The sequence below is a fragment of the Oncorhynchus mykiss genome, chromosome 13 (genome assembly GCF_057628025.1).
Source record: "Oncorhynchus mykiss isolate SJ-2025 chromosome 13, ASM5762802v1, whole genome shotgun sequence".
Taxonomy (NCBI): Eukaryota; Metazoa; Chordata; class Actinopteri; order Salmoniformes; family Salmonidae; genus Oncorhynchus; species Oncorhynchus mykiss.
The window spans coordinates 5,502,025-5,523,138 of record NC_143034.1 but is presented as its reverse complement, the minus strand read 5'-3'; the positions used below and the strand labels follow the sequence as shown (position 1 = coordinate 5,523,138).

Genomic DNA, 21,114 nt, shown 5'->3' with positions numbered 1-21,114 from the left:
ATAAGTAATGTAAACATATCAGTAATTACCAGGAAGCTCTACATTTGTTTTAATATCACACTAAGATTGTTAAAACTGGCCTCAGGTTATTGAGAGATCTGATTTAGGATTTACTCTCGTAGCAAGGTTGTTTTATCATGTGGTTTCATTCGGGTCTCTATGTAAAAATAACACAGTGTCTTTGGCAGGAGAAAGACCAGACTCAGAGGAACCAGAGCCAGGGACGTCCAAACCAGCAAGACGACACCAGTGCTCCCACTGTGGAAAGAGTTGTAACCGGTTATGGGACCTGAGACAACATGAGAAAATACACAGAACTTACCACTGCTCCCAGTGTGAAAAGAGTTTTAACCAGAAAGCACACCTGAAAGCTCACGAGAGAATACACACAGGGGAGAAGCTTTACCACTGCTCCCAGTGTGGACAGTGTTTTGCCCAGAAAGGAAACCTGAACCAACACAAGAGAATACACACAGGGGAGAAGCCTTACCACTGCTCCCAGTGTGGAAAGTGTTTCAACCGGTCATGGGATCTGAAACGACATGAGAGAATACACACAGGGGAGAAGCTTTACCACTGCTCCCAGTGTGGAAAGTGTTTCAACCAGTTGTGGAAGCTGAAACGGCATGAGAGAATACACACAGGGGAGAAATCTTTCACTCCTCCCAGGGTGCAAAGCTTTTGCCCATTTAGGAAGCCTGAAAGAACACATGAGACTGCACACAGAGCGGAGAATGCTTACAAAAGCCCCGACTGTGTGAAAACAGTCACTTAAACGTCATTAGAGAATCCACACAGGAGAGAGAAATTACTTATCTTAGCGTGTATGTTGATATTTCACATCAAATTGACTTAAAATTAATCAGAGAACATACACAGTGCTCCCGTTGTCTTATATTGTTGACTGATAATGTGTTTACCTGTTTTTACCATATTAAATTGTTTCTTCCAATTATTGATAAACCGTACAGGTTTACGTACCTGTACCTGTTAAGAAACTGATTGTTAGACCTGTTAATGCTCCATGGATTGATAAGGAATTTAAAAACTGTATGGTCATTGGTAAAAAAAAAATAGAAAAGAGTCGAGGTCCTGCAAAGAGTTTTAACCAGAAAGGACACGCAAACCAACCCCTGAAAATACACACACGGGAGAAGCCTTACCACTGCTCCCAGCGTGAAAAGAGTTTTAACCAGAAAAGCTACCTGAAAAACATGAGAATATACACACAGGGGTGAAGCCTACCACTGCTTCCAGTGTTCAAAGCATTTTAACAAATTAGGAAGCCCTAAAACACACATGAGACTGCACACAGGGGGAGAAGCTTTACCACTGCTCCCAGTGTGCAAAGCCTTTGCCCATTTAGGAAGCCTGAAAGAACACAGAGGAGAAGGCTTACAAAATGCTCAGACTGGTGAAACATATTACTCACCACAGTCACTTAAACGTCATGAGAGAATCCACACAGAAGAGAACAATTACTTGTATATTGATATTTCACATCTCATCATCTCATTGACTCATTGACTGATGACATTCATCAGAGAACATACACAGTGCTCCTGTTGTCTTATATTGTTGACTGACAATGTGTTTACCTGTCCTTGTTTTAAACTGTCCTTTTTTTAAACTCTTTGTGTGTGTTTATCTGAATGTCATTGTTGACATTTGCATTGTTGGCCCACTGAGGATTTAATGACATGAAAATATTCATACTCTGTAATGGAAAATGTTAATTGTATGTGTCCACATAACTGAGTATGTGACTAACCTTGTTAAACTGTCCTATTATAATCTCCTGTTCTTGGGAGGATCATTCTGTGTTGCAAACCAGCTGCACCTGCATCCTTGTATGAATAAAGTCCCTCCCAGGAACAGGAAACTATAAAGATATGTGCTAATCACTCAATGCTTCAGGAATTCAGACTGTCTACAAATCAAATCAAATGTATTTATATAGCCCTTCGTACATCAGCTGATATCTCAAAGTGCTGTACAGAAACCCAACCTAAAACCCATAACAGCAAGCAATGCAGGTGTAGAAGCACGGTAGATGTAGGGGTACCTTGGTAGGGATGTGGTAAGTGTAGGGGTACCTTGGTAAGGATGTGGTAGATGTAGGGGTACCTTGGTAAGGATGTGGTAGGTGTAGGGGTACCTCGGTAAGGATGTGGTAGGTGTAGGGGTACCTCGGTAAGGATGTGGTAGGTGTACCTTGGTAAGGATGTGGTAGATGTAGGGGTACACTGCACTGTGTAACTCTGTTATTCTCTCTGAGCTCAGAAATAAAGAATCTTGGTTTGACTTGGACTCCAGCAGATCCTTATTTTATAATATCCACCACAACTCTCCCACAGATTGCTGTTTCATCATTGTCTCGATGAAGAGTTCCTCTTTCGACTTTCCTGTGGGCATTTACAAGCCTCCCACTGGTTGAATAAACGTTGTTACCCAAATTATGAGATTATTATTTTATTTGTCAAATGGCAACCAAGCATCGATCATCATGTCACCAGAATAAGACCCTCAAAATGTATTGGAAAGGAGCATCAAGCTCATCACATGCAGTTTCACCACCCTGTGAAGTTCATAACTTATTTCATCTGTAGCCTAATAAACTGCATGGTTTCTCAAGTCATAGTGGGAGGACCACACAACATATCATGTGACTCCAAGTTAACTAAGAAGTGGTTGTTATCATTAAGGAGTTTCCACAGCTATTTCTCGCTTAGACATTTTTACTGACACAAATATACAAACAAATTGTCAAACGAAGTAACAAATAGTCTGTCGGCATTTATAAAAGTGTACAGGCATATCCTGTTTCCGTCAGCCCGGTCATTACTTCTAAAATGGTTGGATCAATATCCACCTTCATGATATGGATGAAGCTTGATTTGGAATGTCTGAGTAGTTCTATATGATGTCATAATTCACCCCTCTGATAATCAAGTGATATTTGGAATGTCTGAGTAGTTCTATATGATGTCATAATACACCCCTCTGATAGTTTCCCACTCTGATGATTTATATCTGACAGAGGGGCTTTAAATGAATAGTATGGTGACATCTTAGTGTGTCTTGAAGTAAATAGGATTATTAATCATAAACTCCTATAGCAACAATACAATGCAGCTTTGACATCAAGAAGAGAATGGGCTGATGGGTGGTGGTGCTACTTTATAGGTAAGGCTGTTCAATATGAATGTTCAATACCCACAATAGGCTGGTTATGGAGGGTGATGTATCACATTCAATGTCCTGCAATAAGAGCTAAGAGACTAATATTTGTGTAAACTATACATAGTTGTGTTCTGTGGTTGTCACTGAGTTGGCTGATATCCCATTTTATGGGGTCACTCCACAGTTAAGGCTGTACAGTGCCTATACAAAGTCTACACTTTGCTCCTTTCATATTTCTTTTGATCCTGATAAACTCCCCAGTCCCTGCCAGTGACAAGCATACCCATAACATGATGCTGCCACCACAATACTTAATGTGTGGTCTATCTCCAGGTCATCAGACTGTTAAATAGTCCCCTCTAGCCGGCCTCTGCCCAGTACCCTGCCCTGAACTTAGTCACTGTTACTAGCCGTCTACCACCCAGTACTCCACCCTGTATTCTAGTCAAGGCTCATCCTATATAACTACTACTGTACACACCTTTTATATTCATATACGGTCCATAATGTACACACCTTCATAGACATTGTAAACCAACTGTATATATTTATATTCCAGACTCTGACATTCCTCGTTCTACCATTTCTATGTTTCTAAATCCTTAAAATAAATTGTAGGGAAAATCAGTAGGTCAAACAAATGACTATTTCTAAACAAAGATAATAGACAAGTCGAATGGGAGAGGTTTCTTAAACTATCTTTACTTACTCGGTGAAGAGACTCCAGGGACGGTGATGAAGGCTGTAGGAATGAAGATCAGACAGTGAAGAGACTCCAGGGATGGTGATGAAGGCTGTAGGAATGAAGATCAGACAGTGAAGAGACTCCAGGGACGGAGATGAAGGCTGTAGGAATGAAGATCAGACAGTGAAGAGACTCCAGGGACGGTGATGAAGGCTGTAGGAATGAAGATCAGACAGTGAAGAGACTCCAGGGACGAAGATGAAGGCTGTAGGAATGAAGATCAGACAGTGAAGAGACTCCAGGGACGGTGATGAAGACTGTAGGAATGAAGATCAGACAGCAATTCTGGTCCTGTGGGTGAGTGGTCGATGCACCCAATGATTGTGAGGAAGCAATGTGGGGAACAGGCTCCTTTCTACTACCATTCTGGGGTCTGGATGCATGCCAACAAAGACTACAACTGCTTCAAACAATGGGAGTGGCTACCATTGACCATCACACTTTCTTTCATAACCAGGAAGCCCATGTTGAGTCAGCAGTGTTCCCACCATGGAAGAGGGAGCAGGATGCCTTCATCCAGTCTCTCAGAAAACCATGTTGAGCCATCAGTGTTCTCACTATGGAAGAGGGAGCAGGAAGACGTCATCCAGGGACAAGGACAAAGGTGCAGCACTGGTGTTAGTAGCTGATGACAGAAGTGACAGCCTGGACACACAGCAAAGTTTGACGCGATCAGTGTTGTTGAGCAGAGAATCAACCAGATTGATTCACAGTCAGTGTTGTTGAGCAGAGAATCAACCAGAGAATCAACCAGATTGATTCACAGTCAGTGTTGTTGAGCAGAGAATCAACCAGATTGATTCACAGTCAGTGTTGTTGAGCAGAGAATCAACCAGAGAATCAACCAGATTGATTCACAGTCAGTGTTGTTGAGCAGAGAATCAACCAGATTGATTCACAGTCAGTGTTGTTGAGCAGAGAATCAACCAGAGAATCAACCAGATTGATTCACAGTCAGTGTTGTTGAGCAAAGAATCAACCAGAGAATCAACCAGATTGATTCACAGTCAGTGTTGTTGAGCAGAGAATCAACCAGAGAATCAACCAGATTGATTCACAGTCAGTGTTGTTGAGCAGAGAATCAACCAGAGAATCAACCAGATTGATTTACAGTCAGTGTTGTTGAGCAGAGAATCAACCAGAGAATCAACCAGAGAATCAACCAGATTTATTCACAGTCAGTGTTGTTGAGCAGAGAATCAACCAGAGAATCAACCAGATTGATTCACAGTCAGTGTTGTTGAGCAAAGAATCAACCAGAGAATCAACCAGATTGATTCACAGTCAGTGTTGTTGAGCAGAGAATCAACCAGAGAATCAACCAGATTGATTCACAGTCAGTGTTGTTGAGCAGAGAATCAACCAGAGAATCAACCAGATTGATTTACAGTCACTGTTGTTGAGCAGAGAATCAACCAGGTTGTTGAAGTTATTCAGGTACATAATACATTTGATTTGTTTAATTCTGTTTCATTCAATTAGAATAATTTACTCTGAATGAGAACAATCACATCTGTGAGCGTTATGCATTATAACATCGATTGACTAAATGATGACGTTGACAGATTTGTAGTAAAACCAGGGTTGGAGTCAAATCCATTTCATTTCCAGTCAATTCAGAAAGTAAACCAAATTCCACATTTTCCTCATTGAAAACCATAGAAGAGAATTGGGAATTTTCAGTTTACTTCCTGAATTTATTGGAATATTCTAAAATTGATTCAATTGGGAGGTTTTCCTCATGAATCTGCACAACAACACCCTATAATGACGAAGCAAAAACAGGATTAGAAATGTATGCAAATGCATTTTAAAATTAAAACTGAAATATCACATTTAAATAAGTATTCAGAACCTTTACTCAGTGCTTTGTTGAAGCACCTTTGGCAGTGATTATAGCCTCAAGCCGCCTTGGGTATGACACTACAATCTTGGCACACCTGTATTTGTGGAGTTTCTCCCATTCTTCTCTGCAGATCCTCTCAAGATCTGTCAGGTTGGATGGAGAGCGTCGCTGTGCAGCTATTTTCAGGATTTCTTCTGAGTTGTTCGGTCGGATTAAAATCCGGATTCTGGCAGGGCCACTCAAGGACAATCAGACTTGTCCCAAAGCCACATCTATGTTGTCTTCGCTGTGTGCTTAGGGTCTTTGTCCTGTTGGAAGATGAACCTTTGCCCCAGTCTGAGGTCCTGAGTGCTCTTGAGCAGGTTTTCATCAATTATCTCTCTGTACTTTGCTCCGTTCATCTTTCCCTCAATCCTGACTAGTCTCCCAGTCCCTGCCGCTGAAAAATATCCCCACACCATGATGTTGCCACCACCACGCTTCACCGTAGGAATCGTGCCAGGTTTCTTCCAGACCTGACGCTTGGCATTCAGGCCAAAGAGTTTAATCTTGGTTTCATCAGTTCAGAGACCCACTCTAATTTGCATACCGCCCCAACAGATCCACAAATGATGCAATCTCTATTGCACTCAACACTTTCCTTTCACATCTGGACAAAAGGAATACCTATGTAAAGTCGTGGCCAAAATTTTTGAGAATGATACAAATATTAATTTTCACAAAGTCTGCTGCCTCCGTTTGTATGACGGCAATTTGCATATACTCCAGAATGTTATGAAGAGTGATCAGATGAATTGCAATTAATTGCAAAGTCCCTCTTTGCCATGCAAATGAACTGAATCCACAAAAAACATTTCCACTGCATTTCAGCCCTGCCACAAAAGGACCAGCTGACATCATGCCAGTGATTCTCTCGTTAACACAGGTGTGAGTGTTGACGAGGACAAGGCTGGAGATCACTCTGTCATGCTGATTGAGTTCAAATTTTTTATTTTTTATTTAATTGTTAATTTTTTACCTTTACCAGAATAACAGACTGGAAGCTTCAAAAGGAGTGTGGTGCTTGGAATCATTGTTCTTCCTCTGTCAACGATGGTTACCTGCAAGGACCAGCTGACATCATGTCAGTGATTCTCTCGTTAACACAGGTGTGAGTGTTGACGAGGACAAAGCTGGAGATCACTCTGTCATGCTGATTGAGTTCGAATTTTAAAGTTTTAATTTAGTTTTTACGTTTATTTAACTAGGCAAGTCAGTTAAGAACAAATTCTTCCAGAATAACAGACTGGAAGCTTCAAAAGGAGGGTGGTGCTTGGAATCATTGTTCTTCCTCTGTCAACGATGGTTACCTGCAAGGAAACACGTGCCGTCATCATTGCTTTGCACAAAAAGGGCTTCACAGGCAAGGATATTGCTGCCAGTAAGATTGCACCTAAATCAACCATTTATCGGATCATCAAGAACTTCAAGGAGAGCGGTTCAATTGTTGTGAAGAAGGCTTCAGGGCGCCCAAGAAAGTCCAGCAAGCGCCAGGACCGGCTCCTAAAGTTGATTCAGCTGCGGGATCGGGGCAACATCAGTACAGAGCTTGCTCAGGAATGGCAGCAGGCAGGTGTGAGGGCAGCAGGCAGGTGTGAGTGCATCTGCACGCACAGTGAGGCAAAGACTTTTGGAGGATGGCCTGTTGTCAAGAAGGGCAGCAAAGAAGCCCCTTCTCTCCAGGAAAAACATCAGGGACAGACTGATGTTTTGCAAAAGGTACAGGGATTGGACTGCTGAGGACTGGGGTAAAGTCATTTTCTCTCATGAATCCCATTTACGATTGTTTGGGGCATCCGGAAAAAAGCTTGTCTGGAGAAGACAAGGTGAGCGCTACCATCAACCCTGTGTCATGCCAACAGTAAAGCATCCTGAGACCATTCAAGTGTGGGGTTGCTTCTCAGCCAAGGGTGTGGGCTCACTCAAACATTTTCCTCAGAACACAGCCATGAATAAAGAATGGTACCAACACATCCTCCGAGAGCAACTTCTCCCAACAATCCAGGAACAGTTTGGTGATGAACAATGGCTTTTCCAGCATGACCTTGCCATAAGGCAAAAGGGATATCTAAGTGGCTCGGGGAACAAAACATCGATATTTTGGGTCCATGGTCAGGAAACTCCCCAGACCTTAATCCCATTGAGCATTGGTGTTCAAGCCTCAAGAGGCGGGTGGACAAACCAAAACCCACAAATTCTGACAAACTCCAAGCATTGATTATGCAAGAATGGGCTGCCACCATGTGGCCCAGAAATTAATTGACAGCATGCCAGGGTGGATTGCAGAGGTCTTGAAAAAGAAGGGTCAACACTGCAAATATTGACTCTTTGCATCAACTTCATGTAATTGTCAATAAAAGCCTTTGACACTTATGAAATGCTTGTAATTATACTTCACTATTCCATAGTAACATCTGACAAAAATATCTAAAGACACTGAAGCAGCAAACTTTGTGGAAATTAATATTTGTGTCATTCTCAAAACATTTGGCCATGACTGTAGAGGCGGCAGGTGGTTAGAAAATTGTGCCAGTAACCGTAAAGGTGCTAGATTGAATCTCTGAGCTAACAAGGTAAAAATCTGTCTTTCTACCCGTGAACATGGCAGTTAACCCACTTTCATAGGCTGTCATTGTAAATAAGAATTTGTTCTTTAACTGACTTGCCTAGATAAAAAAAAGAAGTGAGAATGCTATTCATTGACTACAGCTCCGCTTTCAACACCATAGTGCCCTCAAAGCTCATCTTTAAGCTTAGGAACCTGGGACTAAACATCTCCCTCTGCAACTAGATCCTGGACTTCTTGATGAGCCACCCCCAGGTGGTAAGAGTAAGTAACAACACATCTGCCACGCTGCTCCTCATCACGGGGAGCCCCTCAGGGGTGCATGCTCAGCCCCCTCCTGTACTCCCTGTTCACTCATGACTGCAAGGCCAGACACGACTCCAACGCCATCATTGAACAGTGTCATCAGGCCTGATCACTGACAACAACAACAAAGCCTACAGGGAGGAGGTCAGAGACCTGGTCGTGTGGTGCCAGGACAGCAACCAGTCCCTCAATGTGATCAAGATAAAGGAGATGATTGTGGACTACAGGAAAAGGAGGACCAAGCATGCCCCATTCTCATTGACAGAGCTGTAGTGGAGCAGGTTGAGAGTTTCAAGTTCCTTGGTGTACGCATCACCAACAAACTGTCATGGTCCAAGCACACCAAGACAGTCATGAAGAGGGCATGACAAAACCTATTCCCCCTCAGGATACTGAAAAGATTTGTCATGGGTCCTCAGATCCTCAAAACGTTCTACAGCTGCACCATCGAGAGCATCCTGACTGATTGCATCACTGCCTGGTTTGGCAACTGCTCGGCCTCTGGCCGCAATGCACTACAGAGGGCAGTGCATACGGCCCAGTACATCACTAGGGCCAAGCTTCCTGCCACTCAGGACTTCTATACCAGGCGGTGTCAGAGGGACTTTTTTTTGTACTTTACAAGTATTTTTCTTAACTGCATTGTTGGTTAAGGGCTTGTAAGTAAGCATTTCACTAAGGTCTACACCGGTTGTGAATAATAATATTTAATTTGATTTTCATACTTTTCTAATAAAACACTTTTCAACCCATATGATCTATTACATAATAAAAGTCTAACAAAACGTATACAAATATCATGTCATAGTGAATTCATGACATGTGAACGAACAAGCCTTTTCATACTTTATAATATGGCTATACAGTGGGGAGAACAAGTATTTGATAGCCTGCAAAATCGGCAGTGTTTCCTACTTACAAAGCATGTAGAAATCTGTCATTTTTTATCATAGATGCACTTTTTAAAAATGTATTTATTTCACCTTTATTTAACCAGGTAGGCAAGTTGAGAACACCTTTATTTAACCAGGTAGGCAAGTTGAGAACACCTTTATTTAACCAGGTAGGCAAGTTGAGAACACCTTTATTTAACCAGGTAGGCAAGTTGAGAACACCTTTATTTAACCAGGTAGGCAAGTTGAGAACACCTTTATTTAACCAGGTGGCAAGTTGCGACCTGGCCAAGATAAAGCAAAGCAGTTCGACACATACAAGGACAGAGTTACACATGGAGTAAACAAACATACAGTCAATAATACAGTATAAACAAGTCTATATACGATGTGAGCAAATGAGATGAGATAAGGGAGGTAAAGGCAAAAAAAGGGCCATGATGGCAAAGTAAATACAATATAGCAAGTAAAACACTGGAATGGTAGATTTGCAGTGGAAGAATGTGCAAAGTAGAAATAAAATAATGGGATGCAAAGGAGCAAAATAAATAAATAAATAAAATAAATACAGTGGGAAAGAGGTAGTTGTTTGGTCTTAAATTATAGGTGGGCTATGTACAGGTGCAGTAATCTGTGAGCTGCTCTGACAGTTGGTGCTTAAAGCTAGTGAGGGAGATAAGTGTTTCCAATTTCAGAGATTTTTGTAGTTCGTTCCAGTCATTGGTAGCAGAGAACTGGAAGGAGAGGCAGCCAAAGAAATAATTGGTTTTGGGGGTGACCAGAAAGATATACCTGCTGGAGGGCGTGCTACAGGTGGGTGATGCTATGGTGACCAGCGAGATGAGATAAGGGGGGACTTTACATAGCAGGATCTTGTAGATGACATGGAGCCAGTGGGTTTGGCAACGAGTATGAAGCGAGGGCCAGCCAACGAGAGCGTACAGGTTGCAATGGTGGGTAGTATATGGGGCTTTGGTGACAAAACAGATTGCACTGTGATAGACTGCATCCAATTTTTTGAGTAGGGTATTGGAGGCTATTTTGTAAATGACATCACCGAAGTCGAGGATTGGTAGGATGGTCAGTTTTACAAGGGTATGTTTGGCAGCATGAGTGAAGGATGCTTTGTTGCGAAATAGGAAGCCAATTCTAGATTTAACTCTGGATTGGAGATGTTTGATGTGGGTCTGGAAGAAGAGTTTACAGTCTAACCAGACACCTAGGTATTTGTAGTTGTCCACGTATTCTAAGTCAGAGCCGTCCAGAGTAGTAATGTTGGACAGGCAGGCAGGTGCAGGCAGCGATCGGTTGAAGAGCATGCATTTAGTTTTACTTGTATTTAAGAGCAATTGGAGGCCACGGAAGGAGAGTTGTATGGCATTAAAGCTTGCCTGGAGGGTTGTTAACACAGTGTCCAAAGAAGGGCCAGAAGTAAACAGAATGGTGTTGTCTGCGTAGAGGTGGATCAGAGACTCACCAGCAGCAAGAGCGACATCATTGATGTATACAGAGAAGAGAGTCGGTCCAACAATTGAACCCTGTGGCACCCCCATAGAGACTGCCAGAGGTCCGGACAGCAGACCCTCCGATTTTACACATTGAACTCTATCAGAGAAGTAGTTGGTGAACCAGGCGAGGCAATCATTTGAGAAACCAAGGCTGTTGAGTCTACCGATGAGGATGTGGTGATTGACAGAGTTGAAAGCCTTGGCCAGATCAATGAATACGGCTGCACAGTAATGTTTCTTATCGATGGCGGTTAAGATATCGTTTAGGATCTTGAGCGTGGCTGAGGTACACCCATGACCAACAGAGAAGGTACGGTGAGATTCGAAATGGTCGGTAATCTGTTGGTTGACTTTGCTTTCGAAGACCTTAGAAAGGCAAGGTAGGATAGATATAGGTCTGTAGCAGTTTGGGTCAAGAGTGTCCCCCCCTTTGAAGAGGGGGATGACCGCAGCTGCTTTCCAATCTTTGGGAATCTCAGACGACACGAAAGAGAGGTTGAACAGGCTAGTAATAGGGGTGGCAACAATTTCGGCAGATCATTTTAGAAAGAAAGGGTCCAGATTGTCTAGCCCGGGTTGATTTGTAGGGTCCAGATTTTGCCGCTCTGTCAGAACATCAGCTGACTGGATTTGGGAGAAAGAGAAATGGGGAAGGCTTGGGCGAGTTGCTGTGGGGGGTGCAGTGCTGTTGACCGGGGTAGGAGTAGCCAGGTGGAAAGCATGGCCAGCATCGAAAAATGCTTATTGAAATTCTCAATTATGGTGGATTTATCAGTGGTGACAGTGTTTCCTATCTTCAGTGCAGTGGGCAGCAGGGAGGAGGTGTTCTTATTCTCCATGGACTTTACAGTGTTCCAGAACTTTTTTGAGTTAGTGTTGCAGGAAGCCAATTTCTGCTTGAAAAAGCTAACCTTGGCTTTTCTAACTGCCTGTGTATAATGGTTTCTAGCTTCCCTGAACAGCTGCATATCACGGGGGCTGTTCGACGCTAATGCAGAACGCCATAGGATGTTTTTGTGTTGGTTAAGGGCAGTCAGGTCTGGGGAGAACCAAGGGCTATATCTGTTCCTGGTTCTAAATTTCTTGAATGGGGCATGCTTATTTAAGATGGTTAGAAAGGCATTTTAAAAAAAATACCCATGCATCCTCTACTGACGGGATGAGATCAATATCCTTCCAGGATACCCCGGCCAGGTCGATTAGAAAGGCCTGCTCGCTGAAGTGTTTCAGGGAGCGTTTGACAGTGATGAGTGGAGGTCGTTTGACCGCTGACCCATTACGGATGCAGGCAATGAGGCAGTGATCGCTGAGATCTTGGTTGATAACAGCAGAGGTGTATTTAGAGGGCAAGTTGGTTAGGATGATATCTATGAGGGTGCCCGTGTTTAAGGCTTTGGGGAGGTACCTAGTAGGTTCATTGATAATTTGTGTAAAAAATTAACAGAGAAAATGTGTATTAACACACTACCTATTCATGGAAGTATTTATGCATCATCTACATATTCATATTACGCTTCTACGTCTGTGTACAGGAAAGTAGTAGTTGTATGACGAAAGAGAAAATATATCAGCTTGTTGTTAAATAATTATGACGTTCTTTCCAATACAAAAAGTGTTGGAACTATTGTTTCCAAACTGCGTTACCCACTCCAGTCAGCAGATGGCGATGAGCGTCTTTCAGGTGATGCTTCTTGCGTGACGTATAATGGACTGGACGGGACGCTTCTTCAAGAACAACAAGGCGCCAACTCTTTCAACCACCTCGATAGCTTGCTAGACAACATAAAACTTACAGATTGACGTTTTAGACCATGTTAATGTGCATTAGCTAATCGCAGTGTTTAAAACACATTTCAGTTGACGTTAACTTGAACCTAATTTGCTTGTTCAATTTGCAAATTTGTTAAAGATTGATACTGAGCCTAGCACTAGGCTATTCGCTAATGCTAACTAGCTAGCTAACATCCCTGACCATGAGCTCATTAAACTACTCACCCCCTGCTAAAGAAGTGGATGTCTGCTGTACGGAGAAAGAAGCTCTGGCGCTGAACATTGTCGTGAAAGATGAAGAGGAGGATATTACAGTGAAAGGAGAGAAAGATGCTCTGCCGCTGAACATTGTCGTGAAAGACGAAGAGGAGGATATTACAGTGAAAGGAGAGAAAGAACCTTTCAGAATGGAAGAGGAGGCTGTTATAGGGAAAGAAGAGAAAGCATCCTCTTCCTCTCTAAAAGCTTATATCTCAGTAAAGGTGAAGGAGGAAGACGTTTTGGGAGTGAAAGAGGAGGAGACAGAATATCTCATTAACACCAGTGAGTATTGTCTTAAAAACAGGGGCACAAACTATGCAGTTGTTGAACTAATGTGTGGTTTTAAGGGGCATTCTACTTAAGTTCTTCACTTCAATGTGATGTTCAGTACTATATAAATTGTTAAAGGGTCAATCTGCCATTGCTACATGTATTTTTGGGACTTTTAAATTAGATTTAATTATATATAACAGGCTTTTAAAATGAAATAATGGAGCATAATTTATACTTAAAATATCAAAGGGACACAAAAGGCACCCAATTAATTTAGAGATATTAATGCCTCTGATAAGACCCTATGACTGTAATAGACAGTAATAATTGATGATGGTAATAAGTTCACCATCTGTTTGATGTTCTCGTTAACACAGGAGAGAGACATGACTATCGTGGATCCTCTGGGGAGACTCAACATCCTGATGCTGACGAGGCAGAGAAGAGTCTCTCCAGATCAGAACACCAGATGGTACAGCTTGGTCTGGTCTAGCATACAGCTTGGTCTGTCTGGTCTAGCATACAGCTTGGTCTGGTCTAGCATACAGCTTGCTCTATCTGGGTCTGGGCTGTGTTTCTGTAAAGCAGTTTATGACAACAGTGACATCAGCATCCATAATGGTATGTGTCTGTGTCTCCTCTTTATGGTTACCAGGACAACGCTAGCCCTTCCTCTCTCCCGGAGTCCCCGTGTCATGCCTCTCCCGGAAACACCTTACTGCTGGGTATGAAGAGGTTGTCTGTGCTGCTGGTGGACTGCAGGAAAACAACAGGGCTGAGTGGAACTGTGAGAGGAGGAGAAGAGAAGAAAGGATCAGATTTGACACATCAAAGTAAGTGCTGTAGTTCAGTTTGAACAAATAAATAGATCTGCCCACTGGTATCTGTTACCAGGACAACCAGCAGAGTTCTGTTAGTTGACAGGAAGATAGAGTAGTGTATATGGATGTAATGAATATCATAACACTGAAAAAGGATTCGGCCAATGAAAAGAGAGAAACCGATAGACCATATAAAACCTTGATGAAAGTTAGCTTTAGAGAGGAACCAATAGACCATATAAAACCTTGATGAAAGTTAGCTTTAGAGAGAAAGTTTCAAGATGACCTAATGTAAGGTGCTTGTTTTACAAAAACTTTCCATAAACTTGGTTCAGTTTATCAATCAACCTACCAGGGTAGTTACAAACGGTACAGAAATTGAATCAACATATTTTGATCATATCTTTACTATTGCTGCAGAAATGTGTTTGAAAGCAGTATCCAAATTCATCGGCTGTTGTGATCACAATATAGTAGTCATATCTAGGACAACCAAAGTTCCAACAGACTGGGCCTAATGTTCTTTATAAGAGGTCATACAATTGTTTGTGGTGATTCCTATGTTGTTGATGTTATTATGTTGTTTTTTTTCACAGTAAATAACTCACGGACACTAGAGAAGCTTTAACCAAGTTGAATTATTCCCAAAGGTTCTGTACATCTGTAATTCAGACAACCCAACATTTGTTCCATCCAGATATATGTCTCACTTAAGACACTCCTTCTCTCCAATCCTTACATCTTATGGTTCCACAGGAAGAGAGTAACAGGATACCAGACCTTTATCTCCCTGATGAGAATCTGTCCTGACCTCAACCCCTCCTTCATCTAATCCACAGATGTTCGTCTCCCCTGTTTCACACTTTGCTCTCCTCTCGTCCACCCAACACATTCCGAAGCCACCTGTCTTTCTTCAGAGAACCATTAACTTCTGACATAACACCCAGTCTCTTTCACTTCCTATCACTTCTTTAATGTCTCCATGTTCCAAGTTTGGCCGATTCCAACAATGGAAACAATATTTGTTGGTCCGTGGTGTGTAATGACGAGCAACCAGACGCTGCCCTTGACACGTTTATGAAATTGCTTATCCCAGTTACTAATAAGCAGCACCCATTAAGAAAATGACTGTAAAAACTGTTAAAACCACGTGGATTGATGAGGAATTTAAAAATGGTATGATGAAGAGGAAGGCAAAAGAGATGGCATATAGGTCTGGCTGAATAACTGATTGGCAAACCTATTGCAAATTGAGAAATCATGTGACTAAACTGAGTAAAACGAAGAAACTACACTATGAATTACACGAAGAATGATTGTAAAAAGTTTTGGAACTCCTTTGATGCAATTTTTGGAAAAAAATCAACAATGACATGTTACTGGTGTCTGACAACGTGGATTGAAAATGATTGAGGATAATAGCAGCCGATATTGCCAGTTCTATTAGCATTATCTTAAATTTAAGCCCACTAGAAAGTGTGTTCCCTCAGGCTTGGAGGGAAGCTAAAGTCATTCCACTCCCCAAGAATAGTAAAGCTCCCTTTACTGACTTAAATAGCCGACCAATCAGCCTGTTACCAACCCTAAAAAATGGTGTTTGACCAGATACAATGCTATTTTACAGTAAACAAATATAGACTTTTAGCTTATAGGGAAGTTCATTCAACAAGCACAGCACTTACAAATGACTGATTGGCTGAGAGAAATTGATGATAAAAATATTGTTGGGGCTGTTTTGTTTGACTCAGTGTGGCTTTTGACATTATCGATCGTAGTCTGCTGCTGAAAAAAACGTATGGCTTTTACACCCCCTGCTGTATTGTGGATAAAGAGTTTTTTTTTTAAATGTAACCTTTATTTAACTAGGCAAGTCAGTTAAGAGCAAATTATTTTTTTCAATGACGGCCTAGGACTGCCTTGTTCAGGGGCAGAACGACAGAGTTTTACCTTGTCAGCTCATGGATTCAATCTGACCTGGCCTACACAATCCCCCGACCTCAACCAAATCAAGATGGTTTGGGATGAGTTGGATCGCAGAGGTGAAGGGAAAGTGGCCTACAAGTTCTCAGCATATGTGGGAATGCCTACAAGACTGTTGGAAAAGGATTCCAGGTGAAGCTGGTTGAGAGAAAGCAAGGGTGGCAACTTTTAAAGAATAAAATATATATTTTGATTTAACACTTGTGGTTACTACATGATTCCATGTGTTTTTTAATAATTTTGAAGTCTTTATTATTCTACAATGTAGAAAATAGTAAAAATAAAGAAAAACCCTTGAATGAGTAGGTGAGTCCAACCTTTTGACTGGTACTGTACATTCAATTCCCTGACAACAGCTCCAGTGGACATTCCTGCAGTCAGCATGCCAATTGCCCGCTCCCTCAGAGACCTGTGGCATTGTTGTGTGATCAAACTGCACATTTTCGAGTAGCCTTTTATTATCCCCAGCACAAGGTGCACTTGTGTAATAACCAAGCTCTTCAATCAGCTTCTTGATATGCCACACCTGTCAGGTGGATGGATTATCTTGGCAAATAATAAATGTTGACTAACAGTGATGCTCATGAAACATCCAACACTTTACATGTTGCGTTTATATTTTTGTTTTTTGTTGTTACTATCAGTTTTAGGAACATTTACCCAAAATATGACTTCAGCGATAATCAAAATGTTGAAAATCTGTGAATGTCTAAATAAGAAATTGGTCCAATTAAACAGCAATGTGTCGAACCCTTTCAACAACGGGGAGATGTTACTGATGTGCTTTGTATCTGCGACGTAAAAACAAGTTTTGGACTTCCACACAAAATTACTTTAGTTATTTTATGTTTAAGGAAGTGTGTAGGTCACATTATGTATCATACAGCTATGAAAGTTATATATTTATAACCACCTGTTCATTGGAATCCAGTGACGTTTGTGTCTTCAGTGTCCTAGAACTGTCTAGGTATTTGTGTTCTGACTTGTAAAACAGGATGAATAAAATAAGTAATGTAAACATAGCAGTAATTACCAGGAAGCTCTACAAAACTGGCCTCAGGTTATTGAGAGATCTGATTTAGGATTTACCCTCGGAGCAAGGTTGTTTTATCATGTGGTTTCATTCGGGTCTCTATTTAAAAATAACACTGTCTTTGGCAGGAGAAAGACCAGACTCAGAGGAACTAGAGCCAGGGATGACCAAACCAGCAAGACGACACCAGTGCTCCCAGTGTGGACAGCGTTTCAACCAAAAAGCAACCCTGAAACAACACGAGAGAATACACACAGGAGAGAAGCCTTACCACTGCTCCCAGTGTGGAAAGAGTTTTTACAATTTAGGGAACCTGAAACAACATGAGAGAATACACACAGGGGAGAAGCCTTACCACTGCTCCCAATGTGGAAGGTGTTTCAACCAATCGGGGGTGCTGAAACAACATGAGAGAATACACACAGGAGAGAAGCCTTACCACTGCTCCCAATGTGGAAGGTGTTTCAACCACTCGGGGGCGCTGAAACAACATGAGAGAATACACACAGGAGAGAAGCCTTACCACTGCTCCCAGTGTGGAAAGCGTTTCAACCAGTCAGGGAAACTGAAACAGCATGAGAGAATACACACAGGAGAGAAGCCTTACCACTGCTCCCAGTGTGGAAAGAGTTTTTACGATTTAGGGAACCTGAAACAACATGAGAGAATACACACAGGAGAGAAGCCTTACCACTGCTCCCAATGTGGAAAGTGTTTCAGCCATTCAGGGAAGCTGGAACAGCATGAGAGAATACACACTGGAGAGAAGCCTTACCACTGCTCCCATTGTGGAAAGTGTTTCACCCGTTCGGGGGAGCTGGAACAGCATGAGAGAATACACACAGGAGAGAAGCCTTACCACTGCTCCCAATGTGGAAGGTGTTTCAAGCAGTCGGGGGCGCTGAAACAACATGAGAGAATACACACAGGAGAGAAGCCTTACCACTGCTCCCAGTGTGGAAAGAGTTTCAACCGGAAAGCATGCCTGAACCAACACGAGAGAATACACACAGGAGAGAAGCCTTACCACTGCTCCCATTGTGGAAAGCGTTTCAACCAGAGAGGAAACCTGAAAAAACATGAGAATACACACAGGAGAGAAGCCTTACCACTGCTCCCAGGGTGCAAACCATTTGCCCATTTAGGAAGCCTGAAAGAACACATTAGACTGCACACAAAGGAGAAGGCTTAGAAAAGCTCAGACTGTGGGAAAACATATTACTCATAAGTCACTTAAACATCATTAGAGAATTCACACAGGAGAGAGAAATGACTTCTCTTAGCGTGTATGTTGATATTTCACATCACATTGACTTAAAAATTCATCAGAGAACATACACAGTGCTCCCGTTGTCTTATATTGTTGACTGACAATGTGTTTACCTGTCTTTACCATATGGAATTAAATGGTACAGGGTATACTCAAACATATATTTGTTTGTTTTTATTAGAAGACATGAAGTGAATATGGAGTCTGTCAGTTTGAATATAAAGTAGATCAGGTTCCTTCTTTTAAATTGTCATTTTTTTAAACTCTTTGTGTTTATCTGGGTGTGTCATTCCTCCAGCACTACAGATAATCAAGTGATATTTGGATGTGATGCATTAGTTCCATTGTTGACATTTGCATTGTTGGCCCACTGCTGATTTAATGAAATGAAAATGTTCAGACTCTGTAATGGAAAATGTTAATTGTTTGTGTGTCCACATAACTGAGTATGTGACTAACCTTGTGAAACTGTCCTATTATAAGCTCCTGTTCTTGGGAGTATCATTCTGTGTTGCAAACCAATTTGCACCTGTGTCCTTGTATGAATAAAGTCCCGCCCAGGAACAGGAAACTATAAAGATATGTGCTCATCACCCAATGCTTCAGGAATTCAGACTGTCTACACTGCGCTGTGTAACTCTGTTATTCTCTCTGAGCTCAGAAATAAAGAATCTTGGTTTGACTTGGACTCCAGCAGATCCTTATTTTATAATATCCACCACAACTCTCCCACAGATTGCTGTTTATCATTGTCTCAATGAAGAGTTCCTCTTTCGACTTTCCTGGGGGCATTTACAACGCTCCCACTGGTTGAATAAACATTGTTACCCGATTGATGAGATTATTATGGATGAGAGCAATTATTTTATTTGTCAAATTGCAACCAAGCATCGGTCATCATGTCACCCTCAAAATGTATTGGAATGGAGCATCAAGCTCATTACATGTAGCTTCACCACTGTGAAGTTCATAACTTATTTCATCTGTAGCCTAATAAACTACATGGTTTTCCAACTTTTAGAGGGAGGACCACACAACATATCATCACGTGACTCCAAGTTAACTAAGACATGATGGTTATTATATAAATATTTGTACATAAAGGAGTTTCCATCGCCATTTCTCACTAAAACGTTTTTACTGACACAACCCACCATGTCAAACGAAGTAACAAATCGTCTGTCACCATTTATAAAAGTGTACAGGCATATCCTGTTTCCATCAGCCCAGTCATTACTTTTGAAATGGTTGGATCAATATCCACCTTCATGATGTGGATGATTTGGAATGTCTGAGTAGTTCTATATGATGTCATAATTCACCCCTCTGATAATCAAGTGATATTTTGAATGTCTGAGTAGTTCTATATGATGTCATAATACACTCCTCTGATAGTGATACATTTGTTACTTACAGGGCACCACTGCCCCTGACCAGCTGAATGCAGGTGGGCTCTCCTGTCAACATGGGGCTCCTGCTGCAGGTAGCCTAGCGGTTAACCGTGTTGGGCCAGTAACTGAAAGATCCCTTGTTTGAATCCCAGAGAGGACTAGGTGGAAAATCTGTCAATGTGCCCTTGAGGGCTGCAACAGGAGCCTCATGTTGACAGGAGAGCCCACCTGCACTCAGCTGGCCAGGTGTCTTAACAGGAACAAGCTTGGCACACCTGTATTTTTTCCCATTCTTCTCTGCAGATCCTCTCAACCTCTGTCAGGTTGGATGGGGAGCGTCGCTGCACAGCTATTTTCAGGTCTCTCCAGAGATGTTTGATCGGGTTCAAGTCCAGGCTCTGGCTGGGCCACACAAGGACATTCAGAGACTTGTCCCGAAGCCACTTCTGCGTTGTCTTTTGTCTGTGTGCTTAGGGTTGTTGTTCTGTTGGAAGGTGAACCTTTGCCCCAGTCTGAGGTCCTGAGTGCTCTGGAGCAGGTTTTCATCAATTATCTCTCTGTACTTTATTTTTAATTAATTAATTTATTATTGAACCTTTATTTAACTTGGCAAGTCAGTTAAGAACAAATTCTTATTTACAACGGCGGCCTACCAAAAGGCAAAAGGCCTCCTATGGTGGCTGGGATTCAAAACAAGTATACATCCCTAGCCAAGGTCCTTCTTCAGTGGCTTTTTCCTTGCTGAGCGGCCTTTCAGGTTATGTTGATATAGGACTCATTTTACTATGGATATAGATATTTTTGTACCTGTTTCCTCCAGCATCTTCACAAGGTCTTTTGCTGTTGTTCTGGGATTGATTTGCACTTTTCTTACCAACGTATGTTGATCTCTAGGAGACAGAACAAGTCTCCTTCCTGAGCGGTATGACGGCTGCGTGGTCCCATGGTGTTTATACTTGCATACTATTGTATGTAAAGATGAACATGGTACCTTCAGGCGTTTGGAAATTTCTCCGAAGGATGAACCAGACCTGTGGAGGTCTACAATTATATTTCCTTGGTCTTGGCTGATTTCTTTTGATTTTCACATGATGTCAAGCAAAGAGGTACTGAGTTTGATGGTAGACCTTGAAATATATCCACAGGTACACCTCCAATTGACTCAAATTATTTCAATTAGCCTATCAGAAGCTTCGAACGCCATGCCATCATTTTCTGGCATTTTCCAA

At 41.9% G+C, this 21,114-nt stretch overlaps 2 protein-coding genes across 4 annotated transcripts in view; both read left to right on the top strand.

Annotated features, from left to right (window-relative positions):
* LOC110511216 (uncharacterized) overlaps positions 1-21,114 on the top strand; it is a 101,349-nt gene that overhangs the window by 3,983 nt on the left and 76,252 nt on the right. The window contains exon 4 of one of the 3 annotated variants that reach the window (XM_090194880.1): positions 3,949-4,087. The exons of 1 other annotated variant lie outside the window; for it this stretch is intronic. In XM_090194880.1, the coding sequence (XP_090051006.1) occupies positions 3,949-3,971 (23 nt within the window). In that variant the 3' untranslated portion in view covers positions 3,972-4,087. Of the gene's footprint in view, positions 1-188; positions 2,305-3,948; positions 4,088-21,114 lie in introns of those variants that run through there. One more of the 3 variants, XM_090194877.1, reaches the window with a different exon arrangement.
* On the top strand, positions 12,794-19,176 carry LOC149978668 (uncharacterized). Its single transcript, XM_090194888.1, has 4 exons — positions 12,794-13,399; positions 13,768-13,862; positions 14,046-14,223; positions 17,353-19,176. Exons 1-4 carry the CDS (start codon positions 13,060-13,062, stop codon positions 18,414-18,416), a joined length of 1,677 nt encoding a protein of 558 aa, XP_090051014.1. The 5' UTR covers positions 12,794-13,059; the 3' UTR covers positions 18,417-19,176.